We start from the raw sequence: 22,881 nt of genomic DNA, 5'->3' as shown, positions 1-22,881 counted from the left end.
CTCGCTACATAGATATTACCTTAGAATAATAACGCATAGAAACCTAGTCCGCACACGCTAAGTGAGGCAAATTGATGCGCGCCAAAAGGGCCTACACGAGCGGGCGGGCCTGCAGTGCTCAAGGTCAACTTGCACTGCGAACAGATTAAGAATTTTAGCTAAAAATGACGAAATGTGCGGTAAATGAGTGTAAAAATACGTCAGACAAACATAAAATAGATACTAACATCACACACAAGGAAGTAACGCGTTTCAACTTGTATTTTTATATAAATATTCACTAAAACCGAAAATTAACCTACTACTAAAACTAGCCTACATGAATTTGATTTTTGCCTCTCTTGTGACAGTTCGTTTGATATGAAACTATCATTCTATGCGTTATTATTCTAAGGATATTACCTTAATCGATGGGTTTGATACCTGTAAATCGGAAAATATGAATTTCCGTACCTATATAATATATTCATATTTGGTGGCTATTGTTATAATTTAATATTATGTTTGTAAACTTACATTATTATTTATATTGCTTACCTACATTACTTACATTATTTACATTATTTGCTTTACATTTTACACTTTTACTTGATATATTATATATAGTATTTAGAGTTAGGTATATATATTCGCGTGTGATGCACTTTGGTGGCATGGGTTACTGGGCTGCGATCGCTCACCATACGGTACTGGCAGAAAACCAGCACTGTTTGACTTCTCTCGGTCTACAGTATTTATGCTGAGTCAGGACCATTTCAGCACAAACTGTAGTCATAGGTACATTAAAATTTTATCAGTTCTTACAGTATTTGTTTGTTTTTCTCACAGTGTGTGTTTTATATAAATGTGTATTAAATTAATAATATATTATGTTCTATGTGCTTTTATGTTATATTCTGTGAAGTGATTGTCAATGTTCATTTGTGCTGAATAAACTTGTTATCTAGCTATCTAACATAATATGTAGCGTAAATTGTAATGTTTCTTTGGAAAATTTAAAAAGACGATATATCATTAATGATAGAAATTACCATCTCAGTCAGCAACCATGACCATGGAACCTGTAAAGGCAAAGTGAAATAATTATTTATTTCTGTAAAATTTTTACACTTGAAAATGTCATTTTCCCTGAGAAGAACGAGCAAGAAACTCTAGGGATTGCTCTTTTCAAATAAACTTAAATGCTATAGAATACATTTTGAATCATATTTATGTGGAATCTAGACTCATGTCGTCTTTCCATACATCTTTATCTAACATGTAGTCTACAATTTTATAATATGACTTTTCAATTAAAATACTTTTAATGTAAGTTTAAACTTAGGAAATGGTAATCTTAATATATTCTCCGGAATCTTATGTAAAGGGCCCGAACCGTTGTTTGGTTTGAAAAAACAAATATAAGCAATTTAGGTCCGATAAAATAGGTTCATTTTCTTCATGATATTCTTTTTTTTTTCTAAATTGATTCTCGTTTTTGCATTCATTGATTTGGTACACATAGTATAGGATATACCTTAGTTTGAGACCATCCGTGTAGTTATCTAACACATTGTTATTCTTATTTTAAGATTAAGTTTACTATACTAATGTTTCCAGACCGGTGAAGTTCGAGTCGGGCGCGTGGTTTCTGCAGCAGGTCCAGCGGGCCCTCAGCCTCATGCCGTGGTCCACCAGCAGCGAGAAATTGGAGCAGATTGGTTAGTTACATCTAAATATTGTCCAAAATTGAAGTTCTCTTAGCTGAAGTTCTAGTTCACCTCTAACAGCATTTTAAAATAATTTTATTATTACATAAGCGTAAAACACACTTGAAGCGGGTACGTGTCGCGCGCGTAACTGATCGGGAGCGCGGCGGGTGTAATTATGTGAAAATTCGACCAAAATTCGGTCGGTGTATCTAAAATGGGAATCGAAAGCACACAACCACAAGTTTATAAAGTTAGAGGCAAATTATATGAGTAACTTGTTCCGTATATTCCAACTTGCAGACGAAGAAGAATGCGAGGGTTGCGAGAGTCCTGGGCCAAGCAGGGCGAGTGGCGAGCTGCGGAATGTCCGTGAGTTCCTCGAAACATTGTCAGCTACGCTTGCCGGTGGACCCCTTGAAGGAACACCTGTGTCATCGCTCTACAACCATCCTGCTTGTGAGTACCATTACCTTATAGATTATCTAGCCTCTCAAGTAATGTTTACAATGCTCTTCCATAGATGCATAGACCGATCAAGGACTTGCAGTAAGTTCCACAGTAGGTCTGAATTTACCACTACCTGCCACTATTAAATAAGCTACTTAAGAAATCCTGTAATGCAGGTATCGAATGCGTTTGATTTTAAAAATAATTCGAACTGCATTCAAAGAGTTTTAAATTATCGCCTGTCTGAATCGAGAATCGAACCCGCCAAATGTGAAAAAAAAAACACTTGTAATTTTACTACACAGGTCGAGAGCCTCAATCATAAGGATTGTTTTCTTCTAAATAACATAACATCTTCAACAAAAGGAAGACCAGAAAATTTAACATTTAATTAAAATAACTGGAACTTACAATCAGTTTAAGTTATCAAATGATCAAAATGTGTCCTTATCTGTAGTATACGATAGAATGACAATTCACGCTTTTGATAATTTCGTACTTATCCTGTTGATTTATTTATCTTTTTCATGGTGAATGTTTCAAGTAATACGTCTAAGTTTATTATATAACTATGCACACTCTCAAGACGGTTCCTGTAAACTAAATCTTGTACAGTTTCATTTTCTTGAACAAAATTTTGAATTAAATTTTAAATTTCACGCTCTTCCTTTTATTTAAGATGCTATATTATTTAGAAGAAAACAATCCGTTTTATTGAGGCTTTCGATAAGTATAACAAAATTGCAGGTGTTTTTTTTTCACATTTGTTGGGTTCGATTCCTGGTTCAGACGATTATTTAAAAATCTTTGAATGCAGTTCGAAATGTTTTTAAAGTAAAAATGTAAAACTATAATTTTTTTTACATCTACGGTATTTAAGAGAGAGTAAAGAGTTCTTAACTTACGAGTAAATAATATTTTTATTCAAACCTTTCGTCAACAATGAAAACTTGTCCACTAAAAATAGAGCATACAGCTAAATTAGATTTATTGAAAATCGTAATATTATGTACTCAATATAGGATTCCACTAAGAAATCCCATGGAACTAAACACTTGCCTAATGGAGTGTCACGCCACGGGAAACTTGACTGAAACCATTGACTTACAAATAAATGGACGACGGGTCTAATACAAAAACCACGAAAAAAATGTCCCAAGTCAACCTATTTAAACGTAGTGACATGTAAAAGAATATGAAAAAGCTAAAACGTTGAATTTAAATTGTAATGTCATCGCAGTACTGTCTAATTTTGCTTGCTTCGCTGTCAGTCGAACAAACGAAGACTAAAGCGTGAATGACGCTCTGTATACGATTTTAACGCCCTATAAGTTCGGACACTTTTTAGCGCGGACCCGACGTCCATATAATTGTAAGTCAATGACTGAAACCCAATAATGTCTAATGTTTTTTTTAGGCACGATTTCGTTAATCATTGTTAATCATCCGAAGATTCTAAATCTAAGTTTTCTGCATTAAATTGTGATTGCAGATGTAAATGTTAATTCACTACCGAGGGCAGCAGTCTTTCTTCTTTTTTTTTACACATTTCTACTCTTTGAATATTTTCTCATAGACTTAACATAGCAGTAACCTCTGACCTCAATTATCACAAGTGAAATTCAACGTTTGAGCTTCATCACTGCTTGTAGAATTGTCTCTTATATGCTAGTTTCAAATTTCACGCATATCGGTAGAAATTGTAGTAATTCTATTTGAAAACGGACACTGAGAAAGTTTGGCTCGCTTAGCTTGCTGCATTTCGACAACCCTATAACATTACAGTGTTTAATTTAAACAATGTACATATTAAGGTAGATCTAAGTGTAGATTTTGAATCATGTAGATGACAATTATGTAAATAGATGCAAGAATATTCAAGCGCCACCACGGACCGGTAAAGGCGACATTGGAGGCTCTCGGCATCGCGCTCCGAGACGCGCTCACACGTAAGATACAAGCACGTTGTATTGTGTGGTTTGCATGCACTGTTCTAATTTTATTTTTCGGACATTGTATATCGTTTTTCTTCTTCCAGTTTTTTCACTATGTTTTACATAGTCTATCTTTTTATAACACCTTACACGACTTCTATGACTTTTATGATAATTTTGAACACAAATTCAGTGTCTTACAATGCGTGTTTTAATCTTTTATGCACTGGTGTTAAGCACTACCCTGAAGAAATGTTCTGAGCAAATTCACTAAATACTAACTCTTGAACTACAACGGCCGGCGACGCTTTGTTAAAGCCGGAGTGCTGTAATCTCATATCGATTTATTCTTTTTTATTTTTGAATTTTCATCGACGTACCTTTGTACGAAGTTTGTACGAAACAAAGTTTTAGCCATTGACGCTACAATACAATGGAACCTTGTAGACGTTTAGACGACCTGAAACTTTGTTACTGTACGACAGCATGAAAACAAATTTGCTATAATATTTTAACAGGCGTTTATTATTGGACACATATAGAATCAAATATGAACTACTCACAAATTCTGCTACAAAAAGATTTTATAGCTTCTGATGGTGTCATATAATCATATACCTTTGTAATATGAACACTATCTACACTATCCGCCAAAAGTAAGCATTTCCATGAAAGAGTTTCCACAGATTGCATATATTTAGAAAGAAAAAACGTAACAATTTATAAAATAGATTATATAGAATATAAAATATAATTACTAAGGTAAACAAAAATGTATATATAAATCATTTTATAATGAAATTCATAAATAACCAAGTTTAATGAAACTATGCATGATCGATTTCGTCCGCGACACATGGTCACACGGTAAACATAGCATTTTTTTTAAACTCTCGATCTTTTCGCGGGCCTCCGACAATTTGTCCGCGTAGGTACTCTCAAAATATTTTATTCTACTCCTGTATCTATCAATAATTATAAATAATTTCATAAACTACATCACAAAGGCGCTCATTTTAGTTCAGAATCGAAATTCTATTGTCTATAGTACTCTCTACCGAACTGAAAAATGTCTGTACACAGAACTATAATGAGTTTCAAAAAAAGAACGTCGTATTTTTGCTAATGAAAATATCAAATATGACGCTACTCAAGCATTCTACTGCCTCCTGATTAGTTAAATGGGCGTAAAGATCTTTCAGCCGGGTCATAAACGTTCACTAAAAAAATTGTTGGTTACAATTTATGCCATAGTTAGCCACTTCTATTCTATCTTTTTCATGTAACGTTTGTTTGGGTTTCGTCTAAATATATGAAAAGGCTGTGTGGTGGAACCTTTGCCTACACAAATAAATGGGTGAAAATGTATTAAAAAAAATGCGTTCGATGTCACGGATTGTTAACAAAATATACATTAGATACTGGTTGTGCTTCGTTATTTTATGAACTCATGGAAGAAGTATTGTATGCAATCATTACATAATTAGGTCATAAAATCGCGTATATATAACTTAGGCCACCTTACCTCAGACCCCATAGACCATCTTGTAGAACCGTACAAACCGCTGTGGGAAACCTGGCTTTAGAGTTTGTTCCTCATTCTTCTCGGGGCAATATGCCTTAATAATGACCTCCGTGGTCGAGTGGCTTGCACACCGGATTTCATGGTGTTGCCATCTCTGAGGTCTATGCGGGTTAATGCACAAAAATAACTTTTCTATATTGTCTCGGGTCTAGATGTTTGTGGTACCGTCGTGTTTCCGAATTCTATTAACACAAATGCTTTTGTTACTTACTTTAGTATCGAAGCAACATATGAGGCCATGAGAACCATAGTGGCCTAACTCATTTTTTTACAATATTGAGTTTATGATTTTTTCCAGTTCAAATTGATCAATTTGATAGAACCAGAAAGGCCTAAAAGTGATACAACGAATTTTCACCAGATGGCAGCATAATCATTGTTATGGTTTTTAGTCTGTGATCTAAATTTGAGGTGCCATACTGGCCTAAGTAAGATAGGCCACTATGGCTTGCCCATTGAATTAGGCCACTATGGTTCTCATGGCCTCATATGTGATGTTGTCTAGTATCGCGTTTTTCAATAAGGACATACCAGTATTGTATTTCAATAAACAACGGAATAATTTATTTATTTATTTATTTACTTGATGCACAAAACAGTTTACATTCAATGGTACTCCAATAAATGTTACAATTTATGGTTTTAATCTAGGATGTAAACCTAACATATGTACATACAGCATGATCATTCAGCTCGTAAACATTACTATTAAAAAGTAAGCAAACAGTTTCTTAAACACGTGAATATGGATAAAAATGAAATAATATATAAAAGCTCAAAAACTAGTGGAAATATAAATACCAATGATGTCTAATGTGAAGACGAGGCGAAGTGTTTCTGAATATTGTTACGAAATCTGTAGATGTTGTTGTCAAAAACATCAATGAGACCTCCAGATTCTGATGCTATTAATTCATTATACGTTCGGCACATTCTCGTCAAGGGATCATAAAAAGAAGTATTATTTTTATACACATGTAGTACAAATGTCATATAATAATCAAAATATCGAGCTGAAATTTCTTCCAGGTGCAGTACATATGTTACATTTAAGAATGGAATTCGATCCACCAGCGCGAGCACGTGTGCAGTCAGTCAAACAATCGATCTATTGAGGTGGAAGTTAGATAATCGTGTAATCTTGTAAAATGGTCCGAATGGCCACTTGATTCGTGCGATCTAACGCCGATGGATTGCTTTTTATGGGGTTACGTTTGGTCGTTGGTTTATGCCAACAAGCCAACAACGTTAAACGAGCTTAAGAACAATATGAAACGCAAAATTGCCAACATTTCGTCCGACATCAGTGGATGAGAGGTGGAAAATTGGCTTCAAAGAATTGAACGCAGCAAACGTGCTCGCGGCGGTCGTATGAACGAGATCAAATTCCATTCTAAAATGTGACATGTGAACTGCGCCTGGAATAAATATCAGCTCGACATCTGAATGATTCTGTTTTATTGAAATACAAAATTGTTGTTTCCATTGAGAAACCCGATATTTATATTTATTTAATAGCTGTAGAGCTCCTTGTGAAAGGGCTCGTCCAGGGAAATGCTGCCACCTTACCTATTTCTGCCGCCAAGCAGTAATGTGCATTACTGCATTCCAGTTTAAAAGGGTAAGGGTGCTGGTGAATTTACAGGCACATGGGACTTGTCAACTTATGTCTCAGGGTGACGGGCGCAGTGCCAGTCCCCCATAAGACCTTTGCGATTTAAAACTCTGAATGGAAATGCAACTGTTATGGATAGGTGTGTCGCTTACCACCAGGCGCACAAGTTCGTCCCGTCACATGATATTATAAAAAAAATATATATGAGTGGTAGCATTGTATAAATTTTACGCTTCCAGTATAATTTGTCAATGTTTTATGAAAATAATTTTGATTTTGAAAAACTGTGCCTTGCTTTTCTTTCCAATGTAAATCAGAGTTGCAAATACTGTTTACATTGCAATCATATAACGTAGAACACGATCATCTAGATGGAGCATAAAAAGTCGCAAAGGGGGATTTTTTCCAAAGAAATGAACATATTCATTAGATCCCGACACTGACCTAGTGTGAACCGCGTGTTATAATTACGGTAATAATTCGTACCTAACCATAATCGACTGCAATACCACTCATGCACAATTCCGCATGTTTTACCAATAGGGGTGCCACTCACTTGTTTCGTCTTTACTTTAAAAATGTTTTAACAAGCTGCGAGGGTAATTTTGTTTTATTTGAAATATGCTTACGTTGCTTTTTCAAAATCTCTTCTGATGGAAGAGATTTGATTATATGATACCGCCCTCTTAAAGTACTCCAGGTTAATTGCCGGCGTTACTTATTGAGCAGGGTCTTAGAGTCTAGTCTGTCTAGCGAATTTTTTTTAAATACAAAAATAAGTGCGTATTTGACCTGCATCTCACCTGATGGAAAGTGAAGATCAGGTCAACGATGTACCAGGCACACCTAAATAATGCCTAATCGCTCTCGCTTTGAAAAGGTCCAAGTTGTAGCGTTCGAGGAACAAGTCCACAGACAGGGAATGCCACTTCCTGGCGCTCGCCATATAAATGTGAAAGCGAACCGTTGCGTGCGAATTCCGGGAATATCCACAACATAGGGCTGGAACCCCAGCCCACATCTCAGTCACGCCACAATCAAATCATGTATTTCCATCGCACACTATCCGTGATATATCCTGTAGAATACCGATAAGCAGGCAATTGTACGACGGTGTTCAAGGCTCTGCAGCTTCGTCTCTACTAAATCCGAGTCACATGTAAACCTCTTGTCTCACTTTTCAACCGAAAGGTGGCCACTTGGTATTTCGAAGGGCCATCCCGTAAGTGGCAGCAGTAAACGGGCTATTGCTTCCCAACAACATTTATATTTTCTAAGTGGTCATAACGACCGAACACGGTCGAATAGATAGATATATCTGCTGTAATACAAGTTAAAGTGTCGAAAACATTGAAAATGTATACAAAAGTTAATTTAAACATTTTTTAGTGTTTTTTTCTTTAATCAACCATATACGAGTACCACGCCAATTACACGCCGCCACTGGTTCGAAACTATTTAAAGCCCCGCTGTAAATATCCAGGACATATCGTTCTACAAATATAGAACCTGTCAAATAATCCACTGCTCGGCTATTCATGACCATGGAAGCCGTACCTTGTAACAATACCTATTTCAACCTATTTAATCTTGAAAATTAAATGGATTACAACAGTTTGTGGTAAGTTATATATAGCATCATTAAGCATACAATTTCTAGTTAAAAATTATTTATAACTCTCATCTAGCCACGCGGGGTAGATCTGTCAGCCCTAGATTCTAATTAATAATCAATTATATCATATTTTATAACACCGTATTTCTTTTACGTTAAAAAAGAAACTTAACAGCCCTGTAGCTGGCGTTGCGCCGGCGCGTCTGACACGCTCCATTCAACGCACTTAGCATATTGAGTCGACTGTAACTTATTACCATAATAATGTACATATATAAGTATATAATAATACATGGGTAGGTTTTTTTTGAAACAACGACGGCACCACTTACACTCATACCCGAAATAATACAGACAAGTTAGTTTTTCTACATTTATCCGGCCGGAGATCGAACCCGGGACCTCAGAGATGGCGACATCATGCAAAATCTAATGCAAAACCGATGTGCAGGGCACTCGACACGGAGGTTGTCAAATCAATTTCTCAGTGGATCTCTGGCCCTGTAGGTATTCTCGTTCTCCGTCGGATAATCGTCCGAAACAATTAGGATGAGGCCAGACGAGTGTCATTTTGTGAGTTGTGAGTTGCGTTTTTTGAGTTGCGCAGTTTGCGCTCGACCGAAATTCGGTTGGAGCGCCAGACGAAAGTATTTTATTCAGTTGGTTTTAAGCGTTTATACGGGTTGTTTGTGTCGTAATAGTGTAATGGATCCGTAAATATAATATGCATTTATGAACATTAGAAGACGATGTTAGAAAAAGAAGCTGGGTACATTCACTCAATATGAATTTCATATATTATATACAAGTTTATGTGAACATCCAGATCAATTTGTTAAGTACTACCACATGCCAATAAATGTTTTTCAAGAATGTTTAAGCGTAGTAAAACCTTTGATTACTGGGTCAAATACAAATATGAGACAACCCATCAGTCCAGAGGAAAGACAAATATATTAATCACCGTATCGAACATTTTCGCAAGAAACGTGTACTCGAATCCTATACCAAAGTGACCCCTTCCTTCCATACCTCCACCTGCACCAGCCCGTCACACGATGCGACCGAAAGTCAGTCGTCATTACGCCCGTGAGTCGGCAGACAACTCAAACTACGCGACTCACAAGTCACAAAATTATTTAATTATTTTATTTTATTATTAGTTTTTTTTGACTCTCCTGAAAAACCGCCGTGTTTCCCTTTCATTAATTAATACTTCTGGTATCGATATTTCCATTTTGTTCTTTGAATTCGTGATATTTTGGTCAACTATGAGTAAGTATATTCTTAAAAGCAAAACTTTGTACAAAGCAAAAGGTGGCTCAAAGCTCCGAGCAAAGAGTCGTTGCACTGCTATCTGATGCAGACGAGACCTAGTCAGTTATTTGTACCTTATTAAAAAGGCGTATCTATTTTGTAAAGCGCGCATCAATTTTGTAATTCGTTAAAGTAATGTTTGACTTCGGCAGTGTCACTCCGACCTTTAAATCGCAAAGGTCTAAGTGACACTGTCACTGCACCTGTCACCCTGAGACATAAATTGACAACTCCCATGTCATTGTAATTTCACCAGCCTAAAAATCGGAAGTCAATAATGCTCACATTATTGCTTGGCGGCAGAAATAGGTAAGGTGGCAGTACTTTTCCTGTCGTATATTGCCGGAATATAACTTTTGTAACAAACCTACTTTATGTAATAGACGGCCTTAAGCCAGATTGTTCACTTTTAGTTCTCTAAGAATCCGCTAGATGGCATTGACCCATTTGGCGTTATTTCTGAATCGCGGTGTTAAGATTTTCCCTCGAATGGTGACTACTCGAACACAATTTTGTTAATGTGAAGAGAAATTTGAAAAATCTGAGAAATCTGAGAAATCTGAGAAATCTGAGAAATCTGAGAAATCTGAGAAATCTGAGAAATCTGAGAAATCTGAGAAATCTGAGAAATCTGAGAAATCTGAGAATACAGAGAGCTCAATAAGGCGGCAACCAGGAGTTGAGTCCCTTCTTGGGAATTGCTACCCGGATCTTCTGTTATTTCGTACGCTCATATAGGGTGAATAAACCTCATCTCGCGGAACGGTTTCCAGGAGAGAGTCCCTTCTTGGGAACAACTGCCCGGACCTTCCGCATATAGGGTGAAATTGTATTGGCGACATACAAGGTGAAAATAAAAATCTTCTGAACAATTTGAAATTTCACTTGGCTTGTTTTGGTAACATCATCCAACGGACGAAAGAACCCTCCTTTACACTTTTATAAAACACTAATATTAACTTTACGTGGCTTTCTTTTAAAGTTTACAATACAGTACCAGTAAATACCGAAGTGTACAAACTGAAATTCTGTACGATAAGTGGGCTTCAAGTGCTTCAAACAAACAGCCTTCGGAATGCTTGCTAATCGTCAAATAATACTACTCGGCTCCTACTAATTGTCTAACAATGTTTTCCTACTCCTGCTTTCGTTAAATATTTGCTAGTAAATGAAACTTCACTTCTTCGATTTCACGTTTAGATAAGTTTAAGAGTCGCTACCTCGGGTCGAATTACTAGTACTATCACTAATACGGTTCATTTTGCTTGTTTTGATTTATTTTTTTACAAACGAAATAATAGCCATTTGAAAACAATATATTGTATACTATACGTGTTCTATTTAGTTCAGTTGATATTAAAAAAAAACATTGTTGTATGTTACATACCTATTGAATACAGCGGCTTTTTTGTAAAATTTCGAGGTAAGTTTGTGTTTTTGTTCTATCGTGAAATTTTTTAAGAATCAAGTTTTCACACCGTATTGTAATCAGTGTACATCTTTAATTTTACTATATATTTTTTTCTAAACCGATTGATTCAACACTTTCACTGTTATGCGAAATCAACCAAAGCCATTTCAGGTTGTATAGACTCTTAAGTGAGGTGTCGATTACTTTTATTATGAGTTTTAGTATGAGCGACTAGTGAGCGCTTAAAATCGCAAAGGCCAAGGGCACTGTCACTGCACCCGTCACCCTGAGACATAAGTTGACAAGTCCCATGTCCCTGTCATTTCACCAGCACGCAGGCCTATCCTTCAAAACAAGATTCTACGGACCCCTCATTCTGATTCGATCACGTAGAGAAATACCGAGCATTGCTCGCTCCGTAAGTATATATGTAAGGCATCTTTAAAGCATACGAACTAAATAATTACTCACTCGGTTTTAGGGTCCACTGAAAATCAGCGTCACAGCCTTTTCCCGGCGGTGACATTAGCTGAGTGGATCCTATTACATACGCCACAGCCGCACGCATGACATCTACTTAGTACAACAATAGTGTTGACTAGCTTCCTGGTCTCTTAATTATTTATTAGTAAGATTTTATTTTTAATTAATTTTATTTATTTTTGTTTGTTATTCTATTTTCTGTTTGTTTTAATTTAGTTCTGCTTTATTTTTATTTTTTTTACTTTTTATTTTTTACTGTGTATTATTGTGTTGTGGCGTTATGTAATAAATGGATTCTATTCTTCTATTCTATTCTATAATTAAATAAGTAATAAGGAACATAAGAATAATACAATTTATAAAGTTCTTAGCTAATATTTGAGTGTCTGATACCACTAATTATATTCATTAAGTATCTAATTAAAACTAAAAATATTTTGATTAAAATAATAATTATAAATATCAAATTACTTATTAAGATTCAAATATTCATCTGTAGAGTAAAATGTTTCATTAGCAAAGTATTCGAATAAATTTATTTTAAATGTCACAATATCCTTAATGTTCCTTATAACAGATGTAAGTTTATTATAAATCTTGGCACTCATTGCAATACTGTTTCATGGAAAGGCATATCTGCTACATACGCTGTCAAGTTGATTAATACTACGGGCACTCTTAAGATACTTAAAGAATTTTGAATTGCCTCTGATGAAAACTGCGATGTTAAATACATAAGGAGATGTTAACGTTAGTAAGCTATATTTCTTACAAAAACCTACAGCTGTCTGTTCGTTTTAAACTACACATTACTCTAATAATGTTTTGTAATTTATAAAATCTATCAACAAACCCGATAAAGAAACTCAATAGGAAGCATTCCATTTATAACACGAATTATTAACAATATAGACACGTAAACGTAAGAATATAACCATAAACCTGGCAATATTCTCGCTAGTCTGAGTGTGCCCTTTTTTATTGCGCCCGCTCGACCGTGGGACCAGAGGTAAAAAAATAAAAGAAACGCCTCGACGTGTTGCCGATCAGATTATATGCGGAGTCTAAAATGTTGCCGTTTTTAATGAAGTCATATGAAGATACAGCCTTATATATATTGCCACGGTAATTTAATAATTGGGCTTTTGGCATTTCCTTCCTGGATCCCGATTCAGAACCCTTCGATATTTTAACCGAATCGTTCGATTGGAACTCGTTCTCGAATCGAAAGGCGCTTTCGATTCGGATATGGCTACGATATCGTTATCCACAGCGTTGACGGAGTTGGATAGTCGGTGAAATAGATTATAAGAAAAATGAAAATCCTTTTATCATTGACTTACAAATAAATGAACGACGGGTCTAATACAAAAACCACGAAAAAAATGTCCCAAGTCAACCTATTTAAACGTAGTGACATGTAACGGAATATGAAAAAGCTAAAACGTTGAATTTCAATTGTAATGTCATCGCAGTACTGTCTAATTTTGCTTGCTTCGCTGTCAGAAGAAACAAACGAAGACTAAAGCGTGAATGACGCTCTGTATACAATTTTAACGCCCTATAAGTTCGGACACTTTTTAGCGCGGACCCGACGTCCATATAATTGTAAGTCAATGCCTTTTATATATATTTTTAAGACTTTAAAGTCCTAAAATATAGGAATACATTAAAGTAAATTAATGAAATTGAACAAAATCCAGGCTTTATTTAAAATAGTAAGAGATTTCCATATTACATTCTTGCTATGTAAACAATAGGACGTTCGGTAACTGTGATTCGATAACTGTGTTCTGAATAAAGTTTGTAACCTTTGCCGGTCGAGGAATTCGAGTAATCGGACGGGTGTGACGTCATTACGGGTGTTGTGAATGAAACTGAAAAGAAATCGGTCGACAACTGAGTTATCGTATGTTCTAAATCGATTCCCTGGTAGGTTGGATTCCGGACCTCAAGCAGATGGGTTCGAATCCGTGCTTACTTTCTCTGAGTTTTTCGGAATTTATTTGGGAAATTTAGGTTGAAAGTTACGATGAGCTTTTCGGTGAAGGAAAACATCGCAAGGAAATATGCTCACAACTCCAAAGCAATGTAATTATGTGTGTGAAATTACCAATCCACATTGGGCCGGCTTGGAAACTACAATCCAAGCCCTCCCGTTGTGAGAGGAGGCACGTGCCCGGCTGTGGGACTATATATGGGCTAACTATTATTATTACATCTTCATACATCATATCATGTTTTCACTGATTTTTTTTTTATGGTCCGTTAAATATCTAATCCGTAGTTTCATATGTATTAGTATAGCAATCACAGTATGACCTCTCATACATTTTCTCATACATCCAAACACACTCACTCGCTCGTAAAGTTCATCGTCTAAACTTACACAGGTCGCACACTTACGCAAAAATATACACATTCACACGTACATAAGTCCTCTTTCACCTAATGCACACACACATTACACGCACTCACACACACATTACACGCACTCACTCACACATCTCACGCACTCACCTATCCCACGCACTCTAATTTTTTTTATTTTTTTTATTTAATTCGTTTCCTTAGACTTATTGATTTATTGATAAAAAATTCGGGAGGTGGAGGTCTGGTGATAGGTCACCAGACCTCCACCTCCCGAATTTAAAACACAGGGTATCCTAGTTTAGGCTCCAGCCTGTACAAATTTTCCTATACACTACTATTATTTTATTTAAATTGTTACAAATTGGTGGAGGAAATAAAGAATTTAATTACTTACTTACTGTACGGTCATATCTAGAGTCAGTCGTGACCATGGGACCTGTAAAAACCTCGAAAAAAGTAGTTTCATTTACAAACTACATCTTGATTCTGTCACTGGTTACATCCAAGTTATCTTTGAATTTCTTAAATCCTCATTTCAGCAGGGAAGATGGTTTCTCCTTACCACCAGTTTGGGATCGAGGATTTCCTCTGATGAAAAATCCCAAACAGACTGAAGTACCAGTTAAGTAATTCAGCGAGGCGAAGCTGCTAGTATAATAGGAACTTTTGAACCATACACGATACGGGGCGGGATTTTTTTTGGTCCGTGTAGTTTTTTAAGTTAAAATCTCTTGCAAATCCCGGTTTTTTTTTTAGAACCTATTGTCAATGTAACATTTTGTATTACGATGGAATAAATGAATTAAAATTAAGTAATATATTTACATTTGTTTTAATTCACTTAATTACCATTAATAAAATTAATAATATTTTTTATTACGCCTGTCCATAACAGTTGCAGTGCCACTCAGAGCTTTAAATCGCAAAGATCTAAGAGGGCACCGCCACTGCGCCCATCACCCTGAGACAAAAGTTGACAAGTCCTATGTGCCTACATAGGACCTACTGGTGAAACCAGCTCTACTGCTGCTAAAAATAATTTATATTGTTAAAATAAAATATTCGGATTTAAATCGCGTATATTTGTTTTTTCAAACAAACCGACGTTTCAATCTTCGACGTTTCGATTTAAATCCGGAAAAAGTAGTTTAATTTCCTATGTGTAACGATCGCGAAAACCTAAGAACTCGAAAATAAAATAATTTAAAATAAAAATACATGGATTTAAAATAAATACACATTGGAATGCTCTATGGAAAATTAAAAATATATTTAATAATTAACTTCTGTTACTATAGTGAAAAATAGGGTGGTTTGCATTAATATCAGACATTACTTGTTAATGACTTTACTCACTTACATCTCAGTCACACAAATATATATGTAATTCACATCCCAAAAAAAAAATAGTTTCATTTCCTATGTGTAACAATCGCTACTACTCTAATAACTCGAAGGGTACGTACGATATTTTGAATAATGCTAAAACGCAATGCTGGTTTTGCAACAGGTCTGTATTTGTTTAAGTTATTTGTCAATAAAAACAGAAACAAGCATACTTGCTTGGTATGCTTGTTTCTGTTGAGGTGTACTACACCTCTCACCAATTAAAAGCTCCGCCTTTATTCTACAAATTGATGAAAGTCGGGATAAGAACCGGAGAATAATGGGAAAATGTAAAGCATTGTAATCGAGATGTCTTACCCGACTGTGGGATAAATAACGATTGTTCGATTACGGATGACATCGAAAGAAATTGATTGTTTTCTTTAATATCGATTGCAGATTGCAAATGATCTTGATTACTGTTATGCAGTTGGTCGTAAATAGTCATTGTTTCTTTATTTGAGGTTATTGTTTGCTGCAAATATTGCAATATTTTTAACCGTATTTGTAATACGTTTTTTTAACTAGGAAGAGCTTTCAATCGCAAAGATCTTAGGGGCAACCGAGTAGTACTCACTATGGCGGCAGAAATAGGTAAGATGGCAGTTACCCTGGACAAACCTTTCACAAGAAGCTCTACTGCTACTACTGCGTTTTTGAGCGTTACCGGTTTTAGGACTCAGGTTTGGAAGTGGATCATGCAGAATTCATCTGCAACAATCACGCAAAGAATCGTATAAGGTCGGCTGACTTATTCCGTAGCTCGGTTGGGAGAGCGATAGCCCCGGTGTGGCGAGATCGCTTGTTCGACTGCAACCGGATCGAAGGAGTTTTTATTTGTATTTGTTCTGTAATTGTATCAATAATTAAAATAGAATTTGCACCTAATCGTCACATTAACTTATTTTCTTTATAAACAAAATTACATTGTTTCATTAAGAATTACGTTTTATCGAAATAAGAAATTTTAATAATGGAAATTGCACGGAACGCTCACGTGCGAAAAACATCTTTGAGGAGAAGGGACGATTTTGTGGAATATCTTTTCTTTCTTAATAATACAATTTATAACAGTCTCTATAGTCTCATTTCTACGTCTACTATAAAGATCTCCATCAGAATGTTCAAATGTTTGAATATTACGACGGCAGTTAAAGGTTCCATTATGCAGTAACACGATAGAAATGAACGAGCATATAATTGATTTATCTCTGTCTATTAATGCAGAAATGTATATACAATTGAAGCAATAATGAGGTTTATCCATCAAAGCAGTAATGTTGGGAGAATCGTGTCAAGATGTCGTAACAAAAATGCGAAAATCGTTGCAAGTAACATCGATGAAATTACGAATGATTGGGAGCTGAAGAGTTCACGCTGGCACAGGTGTGCTAATGCGAGTTGCAACATTCATATAGATTTCTGGTGGTATGGTGTTTTTGTAAAGAATATAGCGTTTTCTAAAAACTTTATCACTTATACGTCCAACGGCTTGACACGGATCTCCTCAAAGAAGTTCAGGCTACAGCCACGCTGGCTGTGTTCAACTTCGGGACGTCACACGTTTTCGAAAGCTTGTGATTCTGCTATGACATATCGTTGTTATAAAAAACCACGTCAAAAGTGCTACTGAAACTCATAAAAGTAATACGAGCTACATGAAAGAAATGCGAGCTACAAGAAAGTGAGGGAACGAAGAAGTAGTACGCCAGGCGGTGAGCTACACGCTTATCTATGGCAGATGCAATGCCACTCTGAGGGGCCACTGCGCCCGTCACCCTGTAAATAAGTAAATAATTTCACCAGCACCCTTACCCTTCACGGTACGGTCTTGTACTATGGGCTAACTCAGTAATCTTAGAAAGAGCGTTTAAAGTCCAGAAGAAGTGTATTCGAGCAATTTGCGGTGCGCGGTTCGATGACAGTCGCAAACCGCTGTTTAAAAGGCTGAACATATTACCTTTTTGATATCTGCGTATTTGTCAACTCTCATCCTCAATGTTTTAAAACACGCGGTGAAGTCATTCAAAGGCAAACTAGAGCAAAAATTATGAATCTCTTATACCAACCTCGTTGCCATAAAGTAATTTATAAGAATAACTGCTTCAACATGTGTATAATTATTTACAATAAATTACCAAACGAAATTAAATTGTTACAAGGACACACTTTTAAATTAAAATTGACAAAATGGCTTTTGACACATTGCTTCTATAGTAATAAAGAATACTTACAATTTACAAATTCATTACATTAATTATAAACTATAGAGACTATTTGCTTGCAGATTGAATACAATGTACCTAATTTTACTTAAGACCTTTGTAATTACTGTATTCTGGCAAATAAACGTATTCTATTCTATTCTATTCTATTCAAAACCGGAACGCTGTAATGCTTACATTACTGCTTATAGCGGCAGAAATAGGTAATAAAAACCTAAGCTGGCAGTACCTTCTACCCTGAACGAACTCTTCCACAATAGAGTTTACTACTACTGAGGCATAATGGCTATTTTAAGCATAAGAGTGTGAAGACTAACGTCGTTCGTAGAGTCTGTACATCACTCTCCTATAAAAATGTCATTTTGCAGATGTGGCCTTATTACAAAGGTGCGAATTACGACTTTTGATTGTTTATTCAAGCCTTATTGCATACAAAATAGTCCAAACAGCGGACATAATGTCATTAGGCATTCTCTATTTATTTATTCATTCATTTACATTGTAAACTTACAGCTAAATAGCCAACACGCTGACATGTCATAAACAATGCATAAACGGATAATTATAAATACATTTAATAATGGTATTACTAAACTATTCTAATTCTAAAAATTTATAACTTTCCCTACATACTGAGTGAGTAGAGTCGCCGAACAGGCGTACAACGCGACCTTTACGCGTTTGCAGCATGTACCGTACCAGTAGTGACGGGCTTGCGTAAGTCTTCCAGTCAACCGGAGAGCTAGGTACAGAACAATTAACAAGGGTGCATAACACGACACTTAAAAACAGATACGATCAAAGTTCATAAAATAATTATCATGATACCTACATAATTTAAACACAACATAAATATAAATACCATATTTAGTAGCAATAGAGGTCCTTGTGAAAGAGTTGGTCCAGGGAAGTACTGCTACCTTACTTATTTCTGCCGTCAAGCAGTAATATGAACATTACTGCGTTCCAGTTTGGAAGGGGTGCTAGTGAAAGTATAGGCACATGGGACTTGTCAACTTATGTCTCAAGGTGATGAGCGCAGTGGCAGTGCCTCTCAGGTCTTGGCGATTTAAAGCTTTGAGTGGCACTGCAACTGTTATGGACTGGCATGGAGCTTACCATCAGGCGCATGCCTTGCTCGTCCCGTCACTTGATATTTTAAAAAAAATACATAATTATATACATAATACACATGTAATATACATAATATACACATGTAAAACAATGACAGACTAATGAGATGCAGATTGAGACTACAGCATGAAATTGTGGACTAATTGCTTGCAATCTGTAAAGAAATTTCTATCCAGGGCTGGTAACTATAAAGGTATCTAACTGGGTGACGAATATCATAGATATCTCATAGATGGCGCTACGACTAAAAAGTCGTTGAAAAACCAAATACAAAGATACGACGCAAGCACATAGAAAAATTCGTGAGGTTCGTTCCGTGCTTAGTTGGTATAGCGTCTGTTACAGTATGCTAGAAGACGTCGGTTCGAATCCGGCCGAATCGTAGGATTTTTTCTGAATGTTCGATCTTTGCATTAATAATTATAACAAACTAGTGGAGTACTTGCAGTGGGGTGGCAGAGCATTCCAGAGTTGTGTTGCCTGAAGAGTAAATGAGTTAGAAACAAAACCAGAACGGTGAAAAGGAATGAAAAGATTCAATTTGATGTGAGAGCGAAGATTGCAACTATGGGATGCACCCAAGTATTGAAACTTACGTTTCAAATATCCAGGTGCACATCGATCATCAATAATCGTGCAAAGACTGGAGAGCATTATCAAATCACGACGCTGACGCATCGTAAGCCACGTCGGCTCATTGCGATATGTGGAAACGTGATCATATTTTCGAAGGCCATAAATGAAGCGAATGCAGTTATAGAGCAAGCAATCCGCATAATCAAGAATTATATCATTATTATACCAAGGGTACGGGTACCAAATTCTCGCAATAACTGACACTTGCAGTAACGGACAAGTGGCTGTAATAACTATTTTTCTATCATCTGTTTACGTGGTTAATTGTTACTATTCAAACTTCAGAGCAACGCATTTCTTTCTTTCCTTTCCCTAGACCCATTGACTTTATAATTGTAAGTCAATGCCTAGACCGATAAAAACTAACACGGTCTATAAACGACAAACCTGGAATGAATTTAAATTTACCGTGAGGGAGTCGCGGTCAAAAATAGCAATACCTAATAGCTCAATTGTATAACATTTTGTTCGAAATCACTGATGTTTGTACATTCGTGTCCAAAAACTTTTGTATAAAATAGGGTACGTAATACATCTTTAATTTCAACGCCAAATACATGTACCTTGTACCACACGAGCGACTGTTTGTTGTGAACGGCAAACTGCAAGTAGCGAACGGTGATCGGGGGTCATCTCATTACACCTGTCATGCGCGAGCGCAAGTTACGTCGTCAATCTTTATGTTGTAAGAAATATTATAGACGTCATAAATTTACTTTCGCTTTTCGTTTCAATTCGATTGATTTCGGAATTATAGATCAATTTTACTAAACAGGAAATAATGTGATAATGTGTAATTAGGAAGAAAAGATAATCTGCCTTTATGTAAATGATTTTTTTTGTTAATATCAAGTGACGGGACGAGCAAGTCGTGTACCTGGTGGTAAGGTACACGCCTGCTCAGTTGCAGTGCCTCTCAGAGCCTCACCCTGAGACATAAGTTGACTAGTCCCATGTGCCTGTAATTTACAAACCGGGGCGCAGTAATGCTCACGTTACAGCTTGGCGGCAGAAATAAGTAAGGTGGCAGTACTTCCCTATTCCGAATTTGACGACGTTTTCATGGTATCCTCTGAGGACAATATAGACACTAACTTTTTTATATTGTCTCGGTTCCAGGTGTTTATGGTACCGTCGTTGTTTTCGATTTTCATAGCACAAATGCTTCAGTTACTAAATTCTTTGGGATCATGTCTAATATTTAACCACGCAGAAGGCCGCGCTCCGGGGAATTCTGACCAGAAGGTTCAAATATTCTTCGACGATAGGAAGTCGCAATCCTCTGGCCACCAGTCTTGAACGAGTCTTGTTGCATGAAGCTTTATCGTATTGGCTTCACCGGAACAAACGAGATTAATATCTACCCTATGAAATTCTTAAATATAATATTAAACATCACGATGCTTTACTACTATAATATTCAATTAATTTTGTGAAATTACTCCACTAGTTTGTTATAATTATTAATACATAGATCGCTCTATACATCTATGCAACTGAGCTAAGAAACTCGGAGCATGTTAACAGATCTCTGTTTTTTGTTTTAACAACTTTTTTGCAAGCACATAAAAAATTGTAAGATCTGCTGACTCGTCGTCAAAGAGCGAGGTGATTCGACTCCAGCCGGACCGAAGAAATTTATCTTTGTATTAATAATTCTTAAATATGCCTTTACCATTTATATAACCAGAAAGAGAGAGGAATTGCCCATCCATCCCTGGCAATTCATCAGTCAAATGGTAGTGATGTCACTGAAAAATGGTACCGATAACGCTGAAATCACAAATTAGAAAGCTGAAATAGTACAGCGCCAACAACTGATCTGTGTGTACGTCTTCGTATGTTCCAAGAATAATCTGTATTTATTGTAATAAAGATAATATATTTAACTATGGGGGGCTGTTGCATTCGGTGGTGTGGGAAAAACACCAAAAAATCTAATTACAAAACAAACGGAATCGTATTTCATCGGAAATTAAATATTAAATTATGTATTTTTTTAATTTTCGTCCATTATAGCAAAGCTCAAGTTGCACTGGTCGCTTTGAAGGGAAACAATTGACGACACCCGTTAATTGTTTCGAATTCGGGCTGGCCAATCAGATCGCAGTTGTCACCGTAATGATATGGCAGAAAAGCTTTCAAACAAATTAAATGACATTTCGTAACTATTTCTGGTTATATAGTAATAATAATAATAATAATAATAACGCACACACTCAACATAGCCCTGCACTAGGGAAATCCTGTGTCGCGGGTGCTATGGACACACACATAGACAACCACAAATTACACCCAAACTCACGAGAGAAATAAATGTAGGCCATATAAATATTTCTCCGGCCCGGGAATCGAACCTGGGACCTCTGCGTGGCAGTCCGGCATGGTAACCGTTCGGCCACGGAGGCAGTCGAATATAGTAGATGGCCTTTACGAACCACAAGCCTATTATCATTACGTTCCGGCGAAACACAGAACACGTTACTTTGCAAACATTAACTAGAATATGGCGTTATTTATAATTGTTTGTTTAATTATACGTAATTACACTACCGCTACCTTTAAATTGTACTTTGAAAAACATAAAACTAACATTTGTTAAAAGAAAGTTGAGTTTTTGGACTGTAAAAAGAACTTTGGAAAAACAGAATCGTACAAAAATGTTAATGCAGCCTTTACGCAATGTAAAGTCGTTTAATATAACACCATAAAGCATATATTTGTATGGCTATTGGTTTCTTATCTGTAGATTAAAGTTTTTGACCCTGGCCTCGAGATGAGTAATTAAATTAAATTTTCAAATTTCCTAACGTTTTTCTGTATAATTTTTGTAGAACAGGTCGCGCGCTTTCTTTGTTTTATTTTGTTGTGTATTTAAGTGTTAACGATTTTGTTATTTCAGTTCTATTCGTTTCAAATAAAACAACTTCAACATTGAAAGTGTTTCTTACGAAATTTTATTAATTATTTCTTACGCTACAGATATTTTAAGAAGTATCACTATTTTCACTTTACAATCTATATTACAA

The 22,881-nt window shown here is 36.0% G+C and overlaps 1 protein-coding gene across 5 annotated transcripts in view; it reads left to right on the top strand.

The window, feature by feature from the left end:
- Window positions 1-22,881, top strand: part of LOC113230412 — a 190,767-nt gene that overhangs the window by 70,821 nt on the left and 97,065 nt on the right. For all 5 annotated transcript variants that reach the window (XR_003310488.1, XM_026464329.1, XM_026464328.1 and 2 more), the window contains exons 3-4: window positions 1,600-1,700; window positions 1,992-2,147. Coding sequence is in view for 4 of the 5 variants with exons in the window: in XM_026464329.1 (XP_026320114.1) it covers window positions 1,600-1,700; window positions 1,992-2,147 (257 nt within the window). In the remaining variant the exon portion in view is untranslated. The remainder of the gene's footprint in view (window positions 1-1,599; window positions 1,701-1,991; window positions 2,148-22,881) is intronic.

Source organism: Hyposmocoma kahamanoa, unplaced genomic scaffold, assembly GCF_003589595.1.
Source record: "Hyposmocoma kahamanoa isolate Upper Pololo Valley unplaced genomic scaffold, ASM358959v1 63, whole genome shotgun sequence".
Lineage (NCBI taxonomy): Eukaryota > Metazoa > Arthropoda > Insecta > Lepidoptera > Cosmopterigidae > Hyposmocoma > Hyposmocoma kahamanoa.
Note: the sequence above shows the minus strand (reverse complement) of the source record. Positions and strands in the feature narration are given on the sequence as shown.